The 25,012-nt window shown below is 42.2% G+C and overlaps 1 protein-coding gene across 5 annotated transcripts in view; it reads right to left on the bottom strand.

The window, feature by feature from the left end:
• The window catches only part of LOC149263294 (Transducin/WD40 repeat-like superfamily protein), a 403,412-nt gene that overhangs the window by 222,183 nt on the left and 156,217 nt on the right, over positions 1-25,012 (bottom strand). For all 5 annotated transcript variants that reach the window (XM_089426056.1, XM_089426049.1, XM_089426052.1 and 2 more), the window contains exon 8: positions 23,396-23,502. In XM_089426056.1, coding sequence (XP_089282182.1) covers positions 23,396-23,502 — 107 coding nt within the window. The remainder of the gene's footprint in view (positions 1-23,395; positions 23,503-25,012) is intronic.

Genomic DNA, 25,012 nt, shown 5'->3' with positions numbered 1-25,012 from the left:
TTGATATTTTCTCCTTACGTAACCTTTTATAATAATACCTGTTTTGTACTTGTATATATTTTCAATAATTTTATGACTTGAATTTTTCTTTAAATACCCCTTTATAATATAATACTTCTCTTTATATATCTTTTATTTATAATATTTTTTTTCTTTTTGAAAAGTTACAACCCTAGTGAAACGTGGCTATTCACCTTTGGTGTATATTATAAAATATATGTTCACTTATGTACTTTTGACTCGGTTAATGTTCTCCACGTAAAAAGTAAAACTTACCATTCATCTAAAGAAATTTTGTATTCCCTTTGTTTTTCTTTTACTTTTTAAATACCATGGGCAATTACCATGGGTTGGTTTCTAAAACCTCCGTTAACGTTTTCCACATAAAAAGTAAAACTTACCATTCACATAAAGAGATTTTGTATTCCTTTTGTTTTTCTTTTACTTTTAAAATACCATGGGCAATTACCATGGGTTGGTTTCTAAAACCTCCGTTAACGTTTTCCACGTAAAAGTAAAACTTACCATTCACATAAAGAGATTTTGTATTCCTTTTGTTTTTCTTTTACTTTTAAAATACCCTGGGCAATTACCATGGGTTTCTAAAACCCAACCACTTAATGAAGAATCAAGATAATATTGTTTACTCTTCCTTCTCTTACCGTATAATTTTAAGTATATTTGGAAAGATTCCCTCTTAACTTTATCATGCACTTTTTATCAATAATGTAGAACCTTTTTACATGTATGAATGTTCTCCTTCAAAATTTACATCGGACTATATTTATTTATTTATTTTTAAATCTTTTTTTTTTTAATATTTATATGTACTTCTTTTATTTATGTTTTTTCTTTGACTATCGTATTTTTTTCCTCCTTTTTTTGTTTTTGTTTAATGCCCAAAGCCTTGAATGACGAAACCGGTGGAATGGAGAATCTCCGAGGCTGGTGTAGCGAAACGTTGAAATCACGAGGACAGCAAGGTTGATGATAGGTTGATGGCGAAAGGCCGGATCAGAGGTAGCTTTGATACCAATGTAATAACCACTAGTCATATACGCAACGGAAATATTTAAAATACTTCGTAGACAAATACATCCATTGTAGGACAGTAAATGTAAATTGTATATTATATAAAGAATTGATGTAGAATGATTACAAATGAGAATGAGGGTCCTGTATATATAGCTAGGTAAGTACCCTTTCACAAACAGGCATGTCTTAGAGACATGCCTTTTCATTATTAACTAACTAACCATTAGTTAATTTACTTTTATTTATTATTATATTTATATTGTTATGATTATTATTTATTATCTATTTTTATTTATTTTTACATAATTTATGTTCATAAAAACGGCCTTTGATTATGTAGTTTCGGTCCTCTTTCATAGATTGATTACTACACAAGGGCCCTGCCGCGGGACATTGTCGTTTTCGTTAAGCGTGAAGCAAAGCTCACTCTGGTAGAGAATTTTGCCGCGGCACTCGAGGTCGAAAAGGATCTTCTTTCAATTGGCGCCTTGGAACACGAGTCGCGAGAGGATCCAAAGTCCTCCAGTAAGAGGAACCAGGCTTCCTCAAGTAAAACAGCCAATAAAGACAAAGATCCTTTTGATTTTGAAGGACTAACCAAATCGCTAAAACAACTAACCAACGAAGTGTCTGAGCTAAAGCGAAGAACCAGTGATGCTTCGGGAGGGTCCAAACCCACTAAGCCCTTTTTTCGGAAAACCAATAATTTTCCCCCTAAAGTTTCACAAAACCCTAGTCCTACCTTCAACATAGAAGAATTAGGCAAAGATAACTTCTGCACTTTCCATCAAGCTTCACACTCCGAAAAAACTTGCCCGCAATGGTTACATAATATGACCGTCGTCGTCACCCAATTATTAGAAGATCAGACCGCCGGCGAAGTAGAGGAAGAAACAGACGAATCAGGAGAAGATGATTCCCCCCTTGGTGAGGATTCCCCCTCCGCTGTGCTAACTCTCGAGATCCTCCGAGGAGGAGATGTGTGCACTACACAAGAAGCCTGTGTCGGAGAGGCTCCCCAAAAACCCCCAAAAGTTACAATCTCAGGAGTAAAGGTGCAGTAGCGGACTCTTCCTTAGAAGAAAAGAAGAAAGCTTTGTTGCATAGGATCTTGCCCCCGACCGATACCAGTCAAACATCTGTCCCCTCACCCAGAGGAACGGATGATTTATACCCGAGCAAATCACCCACCAACGTGAAAAGGAACCCCTCCACACCTAAGGATGCATCCAAAGGGTTTACTACTAAGACTATCACAGCTACGCCACGCGTAACGCCAAAATATTTGCCTGTCGAGTTAGATTACAATATCATCGAAGATTTAAAGAAGACGCGAGCTAACATCTCGTTATTCGAGTTGTGCAAATTGACGACTCAACAGGAACTCATAGCCAAAGCCTTCACTTTCTCCCCTGACCCTGTTAAACCCGCCGCTTCGAGCAAGGGAAATCCCGTAGGCCGATCCCCAGCTGTAGTCGACCTCCAAGCTATAGTTAATGCCGCCAACACCAACTCGAGAGGCTCAACTCCCCCATTCCTCTTAACCTTTGAAATGTTTAATTTCAATGTCCACAACTGCCTCGTTGACTCTGGTGCGTCAACCAACGTTATGCCCTGGTCAGTATGCAAGAAACTAAATGTTCAACCAGAGAAAATCGATGCCAAAATTATCCAACTTGACAGATCTCAAGTCCCAGCCATTGGAGAATTAAATAATGTCATCATTCAGTTATCCTCTGATGCCCGAGTGCACCAATGCATTGACATAATCGTCGTAGACATCCCGGAAGCTTATGGTCTTCTTCTCAGCAGAGATTGGTCTTGCAAGTTGCAGGGCTACTGTGTGGTCTAAAATGTGGATGCAAATTAGAGTTTAATTTAATGTCAACCCGGGAAGGTAAACTTAGAAGTGCTTATCTAAAATATATAGATCTAGAAAGATTCCTAATTTGTCCAAGATCTTAAAGTCCCCTTACAAGAACATATTCATTAAGATCTCTTTCAATAACTAATCAAACTTAGATCTAACAATTGTTTGAGATCTATGATTCTCTTACAAGAACATATTCTACAAGATCTCTTCCAACATTAGAACATCTAATAAGAAATTAAAAGCTGAAATGAAATAAACCTAGATCTAATAATTGTATGAGATCTTACGATTCTCTTACAAGAACACCTTCAAATAACATCCTTCCAATATTAGAACATTTAATAAAACTTGAAAGCTGGAATCAAACAAAAACATAAAGTAAATTATAAACAAATAAGCATGCAAGTGAGGCCATGGGGGCCCTCCATAACTCCACCAGCACACCACTTCAATGGAGACTCAGATGTAGAAGCAAAAATTGAAGTATGATCCTTTATTTCAAAATCTCCATTACAAACCAACTCTAAGATTACAACTCTAAGCTTCTAAGATTACATACTCCAAAATTCTAAGATTACAAAAACTTCCAGATTACAAATGGAGGAGATTGTACTCCTATTTATACAATGGGATGAGTAACAAACTCATAATGATCATCCACTAATCTACTTTCCCATTATTACAAAATATGATCCCACAAATCTCTCATGCATTTTTAACTACTTTCCCATTACTACAAAATATGATCCCTTTGAATCCTCCATAAATCTCTCACATATCTTGAATAAGATATGCCAACCAAATCCTCCATGACCTTCTCCTTAGGAATTGGATAAGATATGCCAACCAAAGCCTCCATGATTTTCTCCTTAGGAATTGGATAAGATATGCCACCCAAATCCTCCATGATTTTCTCCTTAGGAATTGGATAAGATATGCCACCCAAATCCTCCATGATTTTCTCCTTAAGATTTGGATAAGATATGCCAATCCAAATCCTCCATGATTTTCTCCTTAGGAATAGGCTTGCATAATTATCTCCTTAATATGGTGGAGGAAATATTAATTCTTCACATATTTACTGCACATCACAAAACTCACATATTCTTGAGATATATATAAAAATATGTATATTTTCTAATATTTAATCATAAATTCACTTGTAATACAAAAATGAATAAAATGGAAAATAAGAAGGTGAAACCCAAATGTATTTAGGAAAATGATATGATAAAAGGTTAATGGGATGATGAAATGTAAGGAATAGTGAAGAAAAAGGTGGATGAAAATATGACATTTCTGAGTCCCAACAGCTACTTTGCCACCGATTGGTCTCACTTATGGCTGCCTTACAAAGGAAAAAATAACCAGATCAGGGTAAATAGTGAACCTTGTATGAAACATACTGTTACCGACCTTGAAAGCTCTAATGAACCAATCAATTACGCACAACAAGATCTACGAGTATGCCTCCTCGAATCTTCATTCAGGTGCTATCAGCCTCAGACCTCAACTGTTTCCTCGGATACCCAGATTGAAATCCCCACGCAAACCCCGAGCTGCGATGACGCAATTTTTTCTTTAAACTTGCATACGTCGAGTTTACCCTTTTCCAACACAGGGACGTGGACTACTATGACAGTTCAAAAATCCACGAGGGAGCAGGGGCCGAATGTGTCCTGCTAAATCCCAAAAGAAAGAAATTTTTTATCTCTTGCAGGTTAGAATTCCAATGTACCAACAACACTGCTAAATACGAGGCATTGGTGCTCAGCCTAAAAAAGGCCATTGACTTAAAAGCAGACTACCTAAAAGTCATTGGGGATTCAGAAATCATCACGAGACAGGTACGCAATAGCATCCATTGTTTGTCTCCGCATCTAAAGAACTACCAGCAAGAGGTATGGCGTCTCATGAATTCTTTTAAAGCTTTCAATATCATGTCTATTCCTAGGTTTAACAACGTTGTTGTTGATACTCTAGCTAATGCCACAGCTAGGTTCACACCCCTTAGAGATGGCTTTTCTATTGAAATTTTGTATAAACCAGCAGTACCAGATAACGTAACTAACTTGCGCATGTTCAATGATGACCAACAGATTTTGGAATTCATGGCAAATGCGGAAGTATTCAAAGACGCGGCTATCGACGAAGAGGAACATGAAAAAACATTACAAGATGAGGTGGATTCCCGGAAGGGAAATACCTTACCGAAAGGGGTGGTGTCATTGGAAAAACTGTTCGACCTTCAGAATCGCTTCAGAGGTCCACCAAATGCCAAGACGCATAGTTCCACCCTCTTACATGAGAAAATCAATCTCGGGACTGAGTGTGACCCCAAATATGTTAATTTGGGAACAGAATGCACCCCAGAGGAAAAACAAGCTTTCATCAGTTTGTTTCGAAAGTACCGAGATGTCTTTGCTTGGACTTACGATGACCTGAAAGCGTATGATACTCGGATTATTCAGCATGTTATTCCTACCAGAGAGGGGGTCAAACCATTTCAGCAGAAACTGAGGAAGGTGCATCCCGCCTTAGAACCCCTCATACAAAAGGAGTTAAAGAAATTGTTGGACGCCCGCATTATTTTTAAGGTCAGACACTCGACATGGGTATCTAATCTGGTACTAGTAAGAAAAAAAATCTAGAGAAATACGCCTATGCGTCAATTTCTGGAACCTTAATCGAGCGTCAGACAAAGATAACTACCCTATTCCATCCATGGAGCACAGCCTTCAAACTATCTCAGGGTCCGAGCTCTTTTCTCTACTGGATGGGTTCTCCGATTACAATCAGGTCCTGATGTCAGAACTTGACAGGATTAAGACAACGTTTCGAACGAAGTGGGGAACATTCGCTTTTCGTCGCATGCCGTTCGAACTAATAAACGTTGGGGCAACTTTCCAAAGGGCTATGGATATCGCTTTTCGGGGGTTAATGGGGCAAAGTGTGGTGGTCTACCTGGATGATGTCACCATTTTTTCAAAAAAAAGAAGTGATCATCTCCAACATTTGAAACAGATTTTTGAAAGATGTCAGAAATATGGGATCTCTCTCAACCCTAAGAAGAGCATATTTGCAGTTTCGGAAGGCAATCTACTGGGCCACATCATCACCAAGAAAGGGATCACCGTCGACCCTAACCGTATAAAATCCATAGCACAAATCCCTCAGCCAAGCACCAAGAAAGGTATGCAATCTTTCCTCGGTAAAATTAATTTCCTGCGCAAGTTTATTTCAGATTTTGCACAAATTGCCAAACCTCTACAAAACATGATAAAGAAAGATACAGTTTTCAAATGGGACCGGGAAGAAAAGGAATCCTTTGATCGGATTAAGGTAGCAATCGCGGAGGCACCTTCACTCTCAAGCCCCGATTTCCGCAAAGATTTTATCTTATACACTTTCGCTTCAGATTCGTCACTGGCCACGGTCCTCACTCAAAAGGACTATGATCATGACGAACGTCCTATATCTTTCATGAGTACAGGACTCCAAGGGGCAGAGCTGAATTACCCAGACATCGATAAGCAGGCTTATGCTGTCTACAAAGCGGTGAAACACTTCAGGCCTTACATCCTAAAAAATCACGTCACCGTAATGGTCCCCCATCCCGCTGTTAGATCCCTCTTCGTACAACAAGAGTTGGGGGAGAGAAGAGCCAACTGGATGACATCCCTCCAGGAATACGACTTAGAATTTAAGCCCTCTCACACTGTAAAAGGGCATGGTCTTTGTAAGCTGGCCGCCAAGGCCACGGATCTGCAGGGCACGGAATCTGACCGATTGGCCCAAGAAATAGAAGGATGGGAGCATGAAATCGAAATGTACCACAACGAACTCCTCGGCTCACATGACTCCCCATCATGGTATGCTGATTTAAAGCAATACCTAACACAGGGGTCATTGCCCGAAACAATGTCCGCTAAACAGAGAAGAGCCATCAGACTGAAAGCAGCCTCATATCAGATGGTCCAGGGGAACCTCTTCAGGAAGCATCACCTTGGTGTGTTGCTAAGATGTCTAGAATATGACGAAGCACAACGGGTGCTCAAAGATCTACATGATGGATCGGCAGGAGGTCATTACGCGGGCGACACCACGGCGCACAAGGTTATGCGGGCAGGTTTCTACTAGCCCACTCTATTCAAAGATGCTCATGACTATGTACGAAAGTGTTCGATCTGCCAAAAGCATGCTGGCAGGCAGGCAAGGTCATCTGCCCCCTTACAACCCATAGCAGTCGAGGAACCTTTTCAACAATGGGGTCTGGACATCATAGGCAAGATCATCCCTCACTCGTCAAAGCAGCATAGGTACATACTCACAGCCACCGACTACTTCACTCGATGGGTAGAGGCAATCCCACTTCGAAAGGTTAACGACGATGAGGTAATATCTTTTATTAAGCAGCACATCATCACCAGGTTTGGCGTTCCAACCTCCCTTATTTTTGATAACGCTACTTACTTTTCATCTTTGAAATTATATAATTTCGCTCTAGAAAATAGCATAGTGTTAAAACATTCAGCTAATTACTACCCTCAAGGGAACGGCTTGGCAGAATCAACCAACAAGAACCTCATTCGTATCATCAAAAAAACCCTGCTTTCGCAACAGAGGAATTGGAATAACGCCCTCAGTAACGCTCTTTGGGCTGACCGGGTCACTCCCAAAACCTCAATAAGCACATCGCCGTATTTCTTGGTCTACGGGAAAGAAGCCATCTTTCCCCCCAATCTGTATCTCCCCGCCCTTAGGCTAGCCCAAGAGTCGCGAGGCACCCCTTGCCCATCTATACAAAGCCAGATCGATACCCTGGTGAAACTAGAGGAAGAAAGGTTCAAAACTAAGGAGAAGTTTTCCATTCACCAAGCCCAGATCAAAAGATGGTTTGATGGGAAATCCGCAGGGTCCCACAAATTTGAGGTAGGGGACCTAGTGCTCAAATGGGACCGGGCTCATGAAGACAAAGGCAAACACGCAAAATTTCAAGCCTTGTGGATAGGCCCATTCCAGATTGTAGAAAAAATTGGTCATCACACTTTCAAATTACAAACCCTGGGAGGACAGGTGGAACCCCTTCCAGTGAACGACCACGACCTTAAACGTTACTTCACCTAGCAACCCCAGAGTTGCTAAGTCCCACCTTGTACTATAGTCTACCATTGCTTTCATAGATAGTTGTCATTTACCACCAGTTAGTTTCAATCAAACAGTTGTTTGTTGTTTTTCTAGAATAAAGTAGAGATGGCAGGTCAAAGTTAAAATAGCCCTACACTTTAGGTCCCTCAGACGCTCTCTGGATCCGTTAACAGACCAAAGTTTAAGTACGACAAGAGTATAGTATGAAAGATTTGGTAATGACGGGGAACGCGATGGCATGCACAGGTCCTCATTCTCACCCACGTCGGTCTATCCATGCTGCTCGCATGATCTAAATTCTTGAAGCCATTCTAGCTCACCTGCAATCTTAGGGACAAAAGAGGAGCTGAAGAAACCAGCAATGAGTATACACATATCTTAGGAAAACAATAAGGACTCTGTAAGCCAGAAACAGCCTCTTTGCAAGTCAAATAAGTCGGGATCCCTCATCCGCCCAAGTTTTAAGCCTCCATTAAAATAAGTGCGTTATATGCACAGGCAAAATAAGTGCTCATGAGCACCTACACCTTTCATAATAAGGGCTAAAGGACTGAGAAAGGCTTCCTGCGCAAAGAGGTGAAGCAACAACTCTGCCAGGGTACTGACTAGGCTCGCTGGCAGCGGAGCAACGTTTGCGATTTCTAGGTAGTGACTCTGCCGGGGTACTGTTCAGGCTCGCTGGCAGTGGAGCAACACCAGAGTACCATGACCACTATACCAGGAATACTCTAAAACTCATGTTGTAACTTCGGTTCTCCCTTTGGGCCCAAGGTAGCAGAAGGTAGCGCCCCTTTTTTTTTGCATGTGTAAAGATCATGTCGAGATAGGCAGGACAACTGACCAAGTTCGAAAGGAGAACCTGGAATACCATCAGTGGGACCCGCAGCCCAATCAAGAAATATCTATTTCAAGTCCCCTTAAGCGAGGCCCGTAAACGTCAGAGATCCTAGGTTCTTCCAGGGAATCGCCAATTGTTGTAGTTGTTGCGACAACACCTCCAAAAATCCTTGTAAACATAAAAATTTTGGACCCCCTACATCAAGCCTAAGCTTCGGCCACGTTAGGCCCTTCCCGAAGTTTTGTCAATATCAGTGAATCCGAGGGAAATCCAAATTTTGGCTAAGTTAAGCCAAGTCGCAAGTTCATGAGATAAGACCGGGTCACATAATCGGAACGCGATTATAGCATATACCCACGACCAAGACAACCCTTGCAACCTCGACGACTCGCCAATCGCAAAGTCGCAAGGTCGCACTTCCGACCGCCTAAATTCAACGCAACCCTGCTACCCCGCGACCTTTTAAGTCGCGAAGTCGCAAAGTCACCTTAGTTACTGCCAGTCACCTTTGCGACCACGCGACCATGCGACTCGCAAGGTCGCAAGGTCGCAATATCGCATTTCCTATCGCATCTTCCAACGCGACTTCGCGACCCCTGAGTCGCAAGCGACCCTTGAGTCGCAAGGTCGCAATATACCCCCTCGCGACCTCCACACGTGCGATGATTTTATAAATAGGAGGGCACCCTGGTCGCATTTGACAAAGCTCTGTTGGTCGCACCAGAAGGCATAAATCCCTCCAACCTGACTTCGCGCACACGTCTGACTCTGGTAAGTAACAGTCCTCCCTCCTGCAATGATTATTTTCTTCCAAATGGCATAAACTGCATCCCCTGACCTCTGGCTTACCTCCTGCCCTAGGTTTTAGCCCTTTACTTAGCTCTCCTTCCCGTTGGTGCCTCATAAATTACCCTAGCCTTCCCCTGCTCCTTCACTCAAGTTTTCAATTCTCCTTACACTTGATCCTCCTTATTAGATCAAGAAACCGAGGTTTTATCCTTCTGAAAGTGACCTGGGTCTCCCAAAGTCGTTCAGGGCCTCCTCTAAGACAATCTGAACCTTAGTCGCATGCCCCGCGGCCGCGATATCCTTCCCTCCGCGACTCCCCTTTCCCTGCGACCTCCTACCGTTGCGACCTCGCGACTCCCCTTTCCCCACGACCTCCTACCATTGCGACCTCACGACTCCTCTTTCCCTACGACCTCCTATCGTTGCGACCCCGCGACCTCCTACCATTGCGACCTCGCAACTCCTCCATCCGTTGTGCGACCCATGATCTGCCCCTGCGCATCTCAACCTCACAATCGCACCCGACCTGTGACCTCAGTCGCACTATCGCATTGTTTTTCATCAGATACCTTGTGACTCGCTCATCCCCGCAACCTTCCTCTCACTGGCTAAGTTTTCTTTTGGTATTTTTAATTTATGGTCATGCCCTCTCTCTCATCGTGGGATTGCATTTTTGACATGCCAGGTGACGTTGAGCTCAAGTGCATATCCATTTCCTCTTTTGAAGACGAGATGGGTCACCCGACTACTAAAACAGCTCAAGGTGCATCAAGAAGCGGGGCATGGGAAACGGATCCAGACGAACAACCACCTATCTTCGCAGATACGGCGTGCAACATAAGTAAGACCACCAGGCTCTCCTGGTATGAGATCTACGAAGAATTTGCTAAGAGGGATATCCCGGAGACATAAGAGGACTTTCACGTATATATCAACGTCAAAAGGTCAAGGTTACATAAAGTGGCGGCTCATCCACCAATATTCCCGTGCGCTGAAATCATCGAATGGGTCTTGCAGTGTACAAGCACAGAAGACTGGATGATTAGGGGTCATGATGGGGCGCCTATAGCTACCATTGCTTCCACGAATATCAACGCCTACTATAAATTGCCTGAAAAGCAGCAGATTTTTAACACCAAGTGGCTCGCTGGATTCACTACCCTGACAAAAGACATCTTGAGGGATTGGTGGCAAGAACCTGCAAAGTTCCGGGTCAGGACAGATCAGGCATACAAGACCAAAGGGCTACATAGGGTATATCAGTTAATCGCTGCAATGATGTGTCGACTATATGGCAAGGCAAACTGCGATGTGTTTTATGGCACGTGGGTCCCACTCATGTATGTCGTCACCACTCAGGGAATTATTTTCAATTGGGCGAGCATCTTGTCATCATCTTTGAGGACCAACATAGCCACCGCCCAAAGCCCAGCTCCCGAGCAACCCCTAGAATTTTATATGTCTTCATACCTCCTTGACGCTATTTGTGTGAGGTGCCACTTTTAACGCTGGAGCTGCAATTAGGACTCATCAGTACCCCTACCTATCCACTGCCACTACAAGGTCTTCTGGGACATGGCTTATAAAGCCACGTTGGATATAATATCTGAAACATTTATCATCCCATTATACCAATTGTTGTTCGGGGAAGATCCACCTTGCATGTCAAAAAGAGCCATGAGGACCGTGGTTAAAGTAGCTCACTAGTTCCCTATCGATGAAGGAACAGTAGTCAGGGTGTTTGGTACTCATAAAGCTTCGCACGCTCTACCCAAGTTCGTCACAGATAGGACTCTTCTACGAGAGGTCTGCTACCAGATGACACAGGGTTTCTCGAAAGTGTTGCACAAAGGTAAGAAGAAACCTTGGCTGCCTTTTCCTCTTACTATTGGGGCGTACGTAGTAGAAAACTTCAAGCAGGTGGAAGCGGAAGCTGAAGAACTCGAGGGGAGCCATTTCGTGACCCTGAATTACAAAACGTATGACCCTGAAAAGATCGTAGTTGCCCACTGTAAGAAGGCAAAATTCAGTTGGTCTTATGCCCACACTAGGAAGGACCTCGAGGATGGAATTAGGAACTGGTATAACTCCACAAGGGAGATCAACCCCAATGAGCAACAGGCCATAGAAGATGAACTCCTTGATGATTTCTAGGATGATGAAAGCCTCAGAGAAAGAACACCGAAGAGAGTCGAGACATCAGGGAAGCGAAAAGGAAAAGAAGCGGAAGATCCTCTAAGCGACAGCGAGGAAGAGGAAGTTACACTCATACAAAGAAACGCCAAACTGGCAAGAAAGAAGCGAGAACTGAAGAGGCAAAGAGAACTAGAAAGCAAACAATCGCAGGAACCCGACACCCAAAGCCAGGTCGAGATAGAGAGGAAAAGGCAGGAAGACGAGAAAAGGAGGCAGGAAGAGGAAAAGAGAGCACAAGATGAGGAAGAGAAAAGGAGGGAAGAAGAGGTCGAAAAGCAGAGACAAGCAGAAGAAGCTGCGAGGAAAAAACAAGATGAACAACAAAGGTTAGAACAGGAATTGAAGAACATGGAGGAAGAGCTAGAAAGGCAACAAGCACTAGCAGAAAGGGAAAGGAGGCAACAGGAAGAGGAGCTTAGGGCAAACAGGGAGAAGGAAACGGTAGTGATTGAACAAGGAGAGACAAGCAAGGTGGTCGATCCAAGCTCAGGACAGAGTGAGCTTCCTCCTTTGGACGTACCTCCCATTACTCCCCTCACTGGCAGACACCTACCCCTCCGAGAGCTAGGCATCTCAAAAGATTAAGAGGAAGAGGTTCTAGATCTGACTAAAATCACATTTGATGAAGTAAACCTCAAGATTATATAGGAGAGGAAGAGATCTTGCAGCCGAAACCCAGCTGACCCATTGTCGGTAACTACGGCAACAAATATCGTGCCAAATATCACGTCAAACCCGCTAATGATTGCCTCTGCCGGTACAGCATTCGTAGCTGCCACAGAACACAACATAGCCTAGATGAGTAGACAAATTGTAGATTTGCAAAATAGGTTATACGCATCCGAGCAAAGGGCCAACGTAGCAGAACAAGGGAAGAGAAACTTGGAGGAGGAAACCGCGACACTCTGCTTGCTACATATAGGATCAGCTGATTTCCAAATAGCAGTCGCATCAGAAACAGAGATCCTGGGGGAGATTATGGCTGTAGTTTATGAGGAGATGGCAAAACTGCACCACACTATAGCTCCCATAGTGGCTATTCAAACTCACTCAAAGGAAAGGGTTGCCATGCTCAAAGAGGCCATGACCGCCCTAGATAAAATACATGAGTGGTCTGAAAAGTACCCCGAAGCCTCGGCAGTAGTCCCCAGGAAAGATTGGATTGCTATGCAGAATACTAGGGTCCAACTTCGTATCAAAATGCAGTCCAGAGAAAAATTGGTCAAAGATGCAGAAAGGGTGTTGGCTTCCTACAGGCAATTGTTCAGCAATCTGGAGTCAGTGATCCAACTGCATGGGTCCCCTTCTATAGGAGAAATTGGACAGGTCAGAAATCAGGAGGAGATCAACAATGAGGTGCAAGCATTCGTGGAAACATATAGACGAGTTGCCCGCACAGGAGATATGTCGGTCTCAGTGGAAAATATCAAGCGTTACATTGTGGAACCAGTGAGGCTCTACACCAAGTTGGGTACCCTGAACAATCATATACGTGCCAAGCGAAATACCCTTATCCCGGACGCATTGGAATGCTTACACCGACATGATGAAGGCCAGCCACCAATCTCTCCCATCGCGGCAGAATACAACATATGGCGCACTTACCTGACCGAAAAGCTCGGGCTCAGCATTCCGGAACTCGCCATCTGCAGCTTAGTCAACTAGGATGATAGCCATTTCCTTTTTCTTTTGTGTGTGTACTATGATAGCACGGAATACTCTATGAACACGAAAGGTCACATAGAATGCTAAGAGTCATTTGGTTGTCGAAAGGTCACTAGGAAGTCCAAGAGTCAAGAGTAGACCAAAGGTCTCTCTCATCCTATAAATGTAACTTCACGTCTCATTCACTGGGGCTTTTGAGCGAAGTACTTTTGGATAGTAATAGACACATTTCTTAAGAGAAGTGTGGTTCTTCTACTCAATACAAGAGTTAATTGTACATTTTCACTATTGAATGCTTCAAATATCTATGTGTTGGTGCCATGAGTATTTTTCTACACTTGACGGATCGAATGTTCCCGAAAGCTTCTTGATGTGCGGTCGCTCCACATGCTATTTCGTACCCCGAATCTGGTTTTGCTACGTATGAATGGTATTTGGTTTATTTCACTCTATACGCATGCCAATGAACTATTTCTTTAGGTATTAGTATAATCTTTCTTTTGACTGCACGGTTATGTACGTTGGTAAATGGTTGATTATTGTAAACTGATTTTGCAATCGTTAAGCAGTATCTATTTAATTTGCACAAGTCTTATTTAAAGTCCTGCTAACAGTAACTTTACGTGAGACTGTGTGGCTTATCTCTTGCTATTCATGGTATATATGTATGATACAGGATACTTGTCAATTATTCTCTTGTGTTTCTTAAAACTCATACCTTCTACTAAGTTTATATCACACCTCTATCCGAAGCTAGCTCTGCAAAACTGAACGACAGTTGGGCCTACATACCAGAAGGGCTCTTCAAAACGCTTAGTGCAGGCTCTAGTTGGGAACCTACACCGGAGAGATCCCCTTGATTGTTGGTGATAAATTCTAGCCCATCAACAGGGGGGTTAAATTATTGTTTTTGACACAAAATCAATTTCTTAACATAATACAAAAGCCCATGAAGTGTCTAATAAATGTGACAATGACTCTTATGACTCAAGACAAAACCTAGAAGCCTTCAATGAAGGCTATGACCTAGAAAATAAATAAAAGAGCATGAAACCCATGCTTCAAAAATAATTTTTCTTTTACAATAAAATTTATTTTTCTTTCTTTTGACAAATACATTACATTATGACTAAAATACAATTATGAAGGCCGACACTAGTTACATTCTTCAACAATATGAAGGTTTCGAATCCCTCTGTGATATTGTCGCCTAGCAATAATGATAAGGGAAATATCAATCTTGCCCAATTTTGTCTTATTTCATGTTTGCACTTAGGAGATGTGGGTTTAGAGGTCCCACATGAATTTTGGGATTAATTGGGGCCCCAAACATTACAAAGGAAGGGAAATATTGCAGCTCTAGTGGAGCGTGGGGGCCACCCCATGGAGAATTACAGCCCACATTTGGAGTATGCTCTCATTGGAGCGAAGTTGGTGGGGGAAAGTCGAGTTGGGCCCACATGGGCATCTTGGAGGCTCTTTGATAAATAGAGCAAGAGGCACTCATTTTGGCCATTCATTCATCTATTCAAAAATTGTGTCTTTGACATAGCACACTTGAGCTGAAGCCAAGTCTGCAGTGTTGTTTAGCACACAAGTGTCTCCGAGTGGAGATCTCCACCCTTGCTTCGGTGGACTTCGAGTGCTAGCCCAAGAAGGGAGTCCTACCTATACCAGTTCATACCAATAGCAAGGAGTATGAATTTGTGGAGAATTGGCAACAACAATACAAGGACTGCGCAGCTCTTGGAGTAGGCACGCTTGGAGTTTGTGGAGTGAAGGGAGTTAGGGGCTAAAACTTGAGGTGGAGTCTAGGGAAGTGTTGTGGGTGCTTTTCCATCATTTTAGCGGAGCAAAAAACGCAGCATTTGCTACAGGTTACAGTTTTTGCTCGTGGAGGAGGGCCAAGCATTTGGGAGTCACTTTTGGAGCATCAAAACTAGGACAAACCCTTTCTGGGTTTTTCTGGGTTTATTGAGGAGAGGCCAAGATTAATTTTTTGGGTTGCAAGCCTAGGTGCACTCTTTCCAGCACCGCATTGTACACCCATCTTTATTAATAAAAATGGCTCAGCAGCGCAGATTTTGGTGAAATTTCATGGTTTGACACTCATGTTTGATTTTCATGGTTTATGTCTATGTCTGCTTTGTTTATCATTGTAAGTTTCCATTAGGAATATTACAGTGGTATCAGAGCATGATTTTGGCCAGTTGTGGGTCTAAATTACACAAATGCTCAAGTGCTATTATGGACTAGAATTCCAGAGGCTAAAACACTAGTCCCATATTATTCGCCAGATTGAGCTTATGCCTGAAATGTCTCAGCAAGAGGAATTTGAAAATGTTACTAGAAGCATCGAGAGATTGGTGAGACTTCTCAAAGAATGGTTGTCAGCAAAGAAGAAACCGTAGTTGTCGACCCGCAGATGAAGAAAATAAGAGGAGCATGATTGTTGAACTAAACACTAGTAGCAATAATGCAAAGACGAAGATGGGAGGTGGAGGTAGTGACGAGATGAGAGAGAACATAACCCTAGAGGAGGGAGTTCACCTAGATACGTTCCAGCCAGTTGAGAATGAGGTTAATGGCACACAGGAGGAACACGAGGATGATACACCTAGTGTGATGTAGGAGCCACCCCTATTGGAGTTTCCTTTGGTAGCCCCAGTAGACAGATTAGAGGAGCAGTTGGAGGTTCATGTCAAGCCCATGATGGAGGAGGATGTGCAGCCATCCTTTGGGCTAGCCATTACTGAGGGGCAGCATAGAGACCACACATTAGGATTCCAACATAGTTCACTTCAGAGGCGCACTGACAGGATCTACAGCGTTATCAACCCACTCTTACGCATTGGATTGAGAGAGGCGGAGTTGTCTAGACATGCCAGAAGGGATGACCAGGTTAGCAGTACTATTGAGTCACCTTTTCCCATTTGGAGAGAAGATCCATTCATTGGCGGGTATAGTGATGCAATGGTGGAGGTGATGATACTGATCAAGTGTGGCCCAACACATAGAGGCACAGCTCTAGGCCATCACATCCAGGGATGTGTGGGAGCATCTAGTGTTGAGCAATGGACTATCAGTGGACATGGAGGTGCATGGTGGAGTACCGTAGTGTGTTGGACTGCGTTGTGGAGTAGGAGTGTCTTACATCACATTGTGTACACGCGGGGAATTACTGGAGTCTTGACACAGACAGGGCACGAGACGGTACAGGGTGGTATAGCGGTAGTCGGGGGATAACTTGTGGTGTACAGAGACAGGTCTTCGTCAGGTTTATCAGCAAATCCGAGACCGAGAGAGGGGCACCCATAGGGTTATTCTTCAGTACCCCAGCAGATTCTTGATCCTACCCTTGGGGACCTACTCACCCATGACTCTCCAGTTGAGACGTTTGGTGGAGGCACGGGCTGATGGATGTCGGCTTAGGGGCGGCTTGGTTTATTGACGAGGTAGCATAGGTTCCATTCCTGGTCTCACACAGGGGGATTCGATTGCGAGGGAACTACATGATGCACTTCGGGCAAGACAATCTGAGGTGTCACAAGAGCCTGAGGGATGGTGGATGGTAGACTTCATCTACCGAAGGGCACCCATAGTCCGAGCAGTATCCAGATGTATCGCCAGGAGTTGGGATAGCAGACTACATTGCAAGGTTTGGCAGGAGCAGGGCAGGTTGGCTTGTGCGAGACAGACTCCTAATACCTGGGGTCCACCCATGGGATACATACAAGGATCAAAGATGAGAGCCAGATGGGTTCTAGCAGGTAGCAGCGCTACATAGCGACATTCCGCGAGGAGAGGGAGTTATGAGATCCCAGTATGGTTGGGAGATCTAGGGATCCGGTTGGCGAGTGGATCACACCCCCTTGGTGATGAGAAGGGTCATGTCAGAGGGTGATCCAGTTCACCTTGGGCTTGACACACGGGGGGTCAATAAGACCTCCACTGCACAGCAAGGCAGACTTATCCTGTTGTTGCTTAGGGTCGAGATTGGCAGTAGAGGCGTAGATATAGGCATCATGTAGATGCCCAAACAAGATGAGCTTGGCTCTCATAGATTTTTTGCCACTAGGCCTCATTAGTGGAGGATACAGTCTGCACATAATGGGGAGTATGAGCATGTTGCACCACCAATTATGACTAGAGAGCCGCAGCATTAGCACGGCAGTTTCTTTTTGCGATCAGCACAAGATCTCAGCCTCTCAAGGCTTGGCAGTTCAGCCACACTCAAAGATGTGCTAGTTTCTACAGGGGAAGATTGTATAGGTCTTCCATTGGGTTTCAATTGCATAGAGAGTAGTTTTCCCCCTGGAGATTTATTGATGACTTGGGGCACTGCACTAGTATGGCAAGATGATTGGCACGTATGGGTTTTGGCGGTCATTGCCACTACTCAATGGCAGGCACCAGGAATTGGGAGCGATGGGCCTCCAATTTGGTTGTGGGATCCAAGGATCCATTGGGTTAGAGGACTACCTTGTTTTGGGAGGATCATGGGATGACAAAGGTAGGATTGCATCCTCCTCCATATGACAGGTCCGAGACCACCAGCATGATCACTACGGGGCGAGGAAGGCCATTCTCGCTATGATTTTGACAAGAGACTAGGCATGCATCGGTACATGGTAACCTTAGCGAGGTGCCTTGTCAGGATAGACCTACGCGCAATGGAGTTTTCCCTTATTGGGTGTGTAGTGGAGGTTTACTGGAGTGGATGACTTTGCAGGAGCACGAGTGGGTCACAGTTATGACCAAGCCAGGGCAACATCCACTTGATGTACTCACATTGGGATTAGATTGGGACCCAAGAGCTACTACGTTGAGCAGTTGGGTTACGGATTGGGGAGAGTGGGTTCCCACAGGGGGAGGTCACCCAGATCTGCCATTGGGACTCCTTTATGACAGGCCAGCATGGGGATCAAGAGTGACTCAATGGCATAATTGGGATCCCGGTATTGCTCGCAATGGTAATTAGGACAGCATGGAGAGAGCGCTTGTTCGGCAGTTGCTTGAGGACAAGCAAAGTTTTCGCGGGGAGGACTGTGATATTCCAACTTAGCAATATTGCTAAGGGAAATATCAATCTTGCCCAATTTTGTCTTATTTCATGTTTGCACTTAGGAGATGTGAGTTCAAAGGTCCCACATGAATTTTGGGATTAAGTGGGGGCCCAAACATTAGGAAGGAAGGGAAATATTACAGCTCTAGTCGAGCATGGGGGCACCCCATGGAGAATTACGGCCCACATGTGGAGTACGCTCTCAATGGAGCAAAGTTGGTGGGGGAAAGTCGCGTTGGGCCCACATGGACATCTTGGAGGCTCTATGATAAATAGAAGAAGAGGCACTCATTTTGGTCATTCATTCATCTATTCAAAAATTGTGTCTTTGACATAGCACGCTTGAGCTGAAGCCAAGTCTACAGTGTTGTTTAGCACACGAGTGTCTCTGAGCGGAGATCTCAACCCTTCCTTTGGTGGACTTTAAGTGCTAGCCCAAGAAGGGAGTCCTACCTATACTGGTTCGTACCAGCAACACGGAGTGCGAGTTTGTGGAGAGAAATAGCGGCAACAATACAGGCACTGCACAACTCTTGGAGGAGTCACACTTGGAGGTTGTGGAGTGAAGGAAGTTAGGGGCTGAAACTTGAGGTGGAGTCTAGGGAAGTGTTGTGGGGGCTTTTCCAGCATTTTGGCAGAGCAGCAAACAAGGCATTTGCTACAAGTTACATCTTTTGCTAGTGGAGGAGGGCCAAGCATTTGGGGTGTCACTTTTGGAGCGTCAAAACTAGGACATCCCCTTTGTGGGTTTTTCTAGGTTTATTGAGGAGAGGCCAAGATTAATTTGACAAAATTTTCTAGGCAAATTTGAGGTGTCAAACAAAGGTCCCAACTCAGCCAGCAGCTAGAGAAGTTGAGAGGAAAATTGGGTCAAAATTCCAAGGTCAACATTTGGGCAATTCCTTCATGCGTTTTTGTGGGTTAATTGTGGAGAGTCCGTAGTTAATTTCCCGAAATTTTCTGAGCACCGGAGGAGGCCCTAGCAGCAGTTCTTTGTAGCCAACAACATATTTGCAGGGTAGTTTCAGCGCAGAGCCAGGAGAGAGCAGCAGCAGATTTGAGAGGGATTTCTTATAGTTCATTTGGGCTTAGCTAGCTTGCCTTGAGCAAGCCCAGGTGCACTCTTTCCAGCAACTCATTGTACACCCATATTTATTAATAAAAATGGATCAGCAACGCAGATTTTGGTGAAATTTCATGGTCCAACTCATGTGTTTGATTTTCGTGGTTTATGTCTATGTTTGCTTTGTTTATCATTGTAAATTTCCATTAGGAATATTACACCCTTGGATAGATGCTATAGATTTTGGACCATTGTTTCCATCTTGAGTTTAGACCACAAATTCAGATTTGTACCTTAGAACAAAGTTCGTATAGTTGCTTCATAAGTTGTTCAACCAATCTGCTTACATAGGCCTGCCACATCACAGAAGAATAGGTGCCATATAAGGCTTGTTTTATTACAGAGAATGTTTGCTACAGGAACTCGCATCAACACAGGAATGTTTCATAGGGCCTTGCATCAATATCATCATAGAGAATTCGCATCAACATTGTCACAGAGACTTGTATTGTCATCACTAAAATTCATAGCCTTAGGTCTTTGTGTTATTCAGTCAACAGGAGCCTCATCTTGTTCGCATACCACAAAAGAAGGTGCCTCGAACTTTCATACCAAAGACCCAGATCAAGTTATCAAAGAATTTGAACTTAGGTTCCAAACATGTTGCTTCTTTGATCTTCCTTAGCTCTGATACCATGTTGAAATTCTGATTGAAGATAGAATTTCTTATCATGGTAATTACTTGTGATTATTTATGTATGTATTTTCCAATTCATTAAATCATCAAGCAATTACACAAATAAAATGCACAAAATGACAAGAGACGTGAGAAATTAGGCTCCAAGCCAGGGCAAAACCCCAGAAGAGGGAAAACCCAACAATCCTTTCTTTATAGCTTCTTCATCAGCAAGAGAAATCGAAGTCAAAACAAACCAATGATCCAAGTGTCAAGTCAACCCTCCACCAAGCAATAGTTCACATGAAAACTGCTACAGATCTATCCACTATATGCCATGATTCTGTCCACTGAAGAGTTCACAAAATTGTCCATACAATGCCAAATATTTGTCCACAATAGAAGCCTAAATTTCATCCTATATTTCAGCCTAATAACGACAGAGTTGATGCCACAGAGCCTTCGCATGCACAGTGCCTTATATGCCATAGAAATCTCGTTCATGTACTTCAGGAGTCTCAAATGTAGGTAACTCAGAACTTCAGATATGTATGCCTCAGAACTCGGATATGTGTGCCTCAGAGCTCAGACTGTTCTGTCACAGAAATCTCGGTTATATATACCTCAGGATTATATACTATAGGCTTGAGCTTGCCTTCCTCATAAACCTTTTTCTTCTACCTCAGACCTCTGAGTTAATCACCACAAACGAATGCTGAATTTCTTGCCAAATGATGGAGGATATGTGCCAATTTATAGTTGTTTCCGTATGTGAAAGGTCATGTCTTTTGGGTAGGCCGACATGAACTATAGGAGGGTCGACTTGGCAACATGGAGGAACAAATGATGCTTACAAAATTCAAATTTTCTTTATTTTTATAGTGTCATGAAGAACATGCCCTTTTGACTTTTCTTTTGATCAAAAATAAAGCAAGAAGAACATGTTTGATAATAAAAAAAGAATAATATTTTTTGTTTTTGTTTTTACAAGAAATACATATTAATACAAATACAATAATTATGAAAACCGAACCTAGTTACAATTTCAACATCGGGAACATGGAAGGTGTGATGGTACCATGGATTCGCAACATCAATTAGGGCCTCCAATTTGTGCCCAGTGAGAGAAAGGCCTCAAAGACGGTCACACTAAACTAGGGGCAAGTGATAACCACCAAGGTGAAGCAAGGGAACAAGTGTACATTCAAAAGCAATGTATCATCCAATTCAACCTGTGATTCATACTAGGATGCCTTTAAACATTAAAAGAAAGCATTTGAATATAAAAATGGTTAATGTACCTCATATTTGATGACCCACCATTGGATGAGCAGGCCAGATAAAGAAAGGAATACCCGGAGAATGGATGAGATTCATTCAAGGCTAGCTATGTGGATCATGATAGGGTTGTTGGTTGGCAAGCTGAAACATCAAAAGAAAACTTTTCTCCTAGGGGTCACCCACATGGGTGGATAATTGTGCCTATTAAAAGGTGTATAGCTTATAAACCAAGGAAATAGGACCATTCTATATAGAGGGTTTTAACCGTGTAAAAACATCGGTGATATGATCTTTGATCTAGTTGTGTAACCGATTGCTTAAGGTGTTTGTCCTATGTGGAAATACCCTCTTTTGTCAGACAAGGGGGCATATTTTAAACTCCAATGTTATACTTTTAAGGAAAAAGACAATAGTGTCATTATATTTACAGATGGGACATATTGATATTGTAAGTCTAGAGACTAGTTTTGTTGATAGAAAATGTTAGATATGTCCTGATAATGAATAGAGATCAACGCATTATATTTGAGGGCTCTTAAAAGCTGAAGACTTTGTATGGGACCACACAGTTGTCACTCAATTGATAGATAGCAAGCAATTAGAACACACCAGATAACCATAAACACGAACATAGAGCACCAGAGGTCCAAGGGAGAGTACTAGAACTCTTAATTAATCAAGGAATCGGCACAAAAGAATGCTCATACACAATAATTCCAAAACAATGTATTATGTTAACGTAGGGCACAAATTCCAAAACATAGCCAATGTAAGTGAATTTTTCAAAATAAGTGAGGTTCCAAGAGTCTTGTCCCCTATCATGATAAGTAAATCAACTGAAAATAGAGATTGATAGATCTTGAACTAGGGAGGATTCATTCAAAGGTGTGCAGAAGGCATGGAGCTAGAGTAAGATAATTTGTTGTAGGAACGATTGCATGGAGTTTATAAAATGTTCATTATAAGGGAATGTTATGAGTAATGATCATTTGACATGGCCATGTAAGAGAATGACATATGTAATAGATTTATGAGAATATGCAAAAGGTGTAAGAGGCGTAAGAAATATGTCATAAGGGAATATGTTTTGAACACTTGCAATAGAGAAATACCACCAAAGTCTTCTTCATGGTCTTCAATCTAACACAGTCTCTTATTCACAGAATATGGATATATGCAATCTTTACAGACTCCAAGATAGGTATTGACTTTGATACCATATTGAGTGAAAGAGAGCCAAATTGTGTAATATGAGATGATTATAGTGCAATATGTGAGTTGATTATTTTTTATTGAAGATAACTTTATGTAAATAGATTCAGACATAACAGCATCACTCCCCCAAAAAATAGGAGTATGTCTTAAGCATGATCAACTTAGTTAACAGTGTGTCTTATTAACTCATCCAATTTCAATTAACTTTATAACTAGGCCTGACATCAATACGAACGTTATTTCTATGCAGAGTTAACATTGGTCATTATATTCTATCAGGGGTCTTATCTCTTAATTAAAAATCCTTTCTAATTATAGTTAGCACAACACTCATCATTCTTACACCACATTAATATACACTGCGTTCCTTTTTAATTCTTCAATGAAGGAAGGCGATCCCTAATGACAGCTTTAGAAAGAACAAAAACAACTCCCAATATAAGTTCAAATAAAATTACGAAATTCATAGTATAAGATGACCTTCCTGCAATGAGACCATATTAAGTTCAAAAATTTTGATAAACTGGGGCTCAGTGGAAACAAAGCATTGCCTGTTTGCCCATCTTTTGTACTAGTAAGTGTTGAGTACTGCTCAAAATCACGACCTGGGCGATGTATGTCAAAAACTCTGAGAGCTTTGTTGTATCCACAAAATAATCTGCGATAAGAAACTCAACACATTAACTTCTAATGAACACAAACCATGAATAGAACTCTAGTTTGTGATTTTCTATATTTAGTATGAACTCTTTGTATCACCATTGGCCATCAAAAATAAACATGTGCAACTTCTACTAGTTAAACTTGTTACAAAATGAAATAAACATAGTAACAATCAAAAAGATTATTTGATTAGCTGTTACCCTCTAGACAGTATAATTTTTTTGAAATAGGTGCTTCCTCTGTAGACTAGCACAAAGTCCTTGTGTTATCATAAGTGTGGAAAGAAGAATGGTAACATATTCATGTCCAGAAAGGACCAAAAGAGGACAAGGAGATTAAAAAATAAATTAGCCAGAGATCTCCAGTCAAAGTTTAAAAACAAACAAAAAATTTTAGAATAATGTAAAATGCAATTGTGTAGCAAAAAGATTGCTAGAAGAAATCACATCACTGCACAATGGTTGACTATGGCAGCTGCACATCCCCATAAACCAGTCCTACAACAGGATGTACTCTGATGAAGATGTTATTGCAGAAACCTCAGTGGCAATATTATAGACAGTCCCAGAAAGGGAAGAGTGAAGATGTATCTCGTCTCACTATGACTGAAACATCTCCTGAAGAAGTGAAAAAGACATCAACACCTTAACCATAAAGTCCAGGGTATGTGCATCGAAGAGTATCATAAGAAGGTCCACTACGTAATTTGACCTACTCATTAATACTGATAGGTGATGGGTAGAGTCCAGCAGATTTCAGATGTCATCAAGACCTGAATGGCACCCTAATCAAACCATGAATGTTAGTGACTAAAATAACAGAATCATGAATTGGACCCTCTATATCCTCCAAGTTTCCCTACTCAACATGCATGTCATAAAACACCTTGACAAATAGGATGTCACATGGTGATTCTATTCACATGCAGAAGTTAACAAGTGTTTTTTCTTGAAAGAGATGGTGGTATCAACCAGTGTGGAAAAAGTCGAAGTCGGGATTAATACGGCAAGGATCCAAAAGTTGAAAAACTGGGCAAAGTCAGGAGTTTTTTGAAAAAGTCGGCAAAATTAAAAAAACACAAAATTATTCATTTTTTTTTTTAAATTTTAACATCTAGAGTATCCACAACATCAAACTAATGCATTTCCACATAAACATGTAAAGAAAGCTAATATATAATATGTACATAAAGTCTAGTACTACATCACATATCAAAATAGTGAATCAACTCCTGAATTTTGAGTCCTGTCTGAGTCTCAACTCTCAGGAGTCAAAATATCAACAAAAAATATAATAAATGTACATCATGAGTCATCTAAAAGTCATCAAGTAATCAGTCACTCAGATCCTCTTCCCCTTTTACGGGAATAGGGAATGGCTTTGCCTTTTCCTCTAGAGGAAGAAGACCCTGCCCCTGGGGATACAAAATCAAATGGACTCAATCGTCCTCTAGAAGTCGATGGAAGAAGTGGCCTTTGTGCTATGCTACTACTGCTGCCCATCCT

This window comes from Pinus tabuliformis, chromosome 6 (genome assembly GCF_031772625.1).
Source record: "Pinus tabuliformis cultivar Carrire ecotype Pingquan chromosome 6, CPIR1, whole genome shotgun sequence".
NCBI lineage: Eukaryota > Viridiplantae > Streptophyta > Pinopsida > Pinales > Pinaceae > Pinus > Pinus tabuliformis.
The sequence above is the reverse complement of the archived record's forward strand: the minus strand, read 5'-3'. Positions and strand labels throughout refer to the sequence as shown.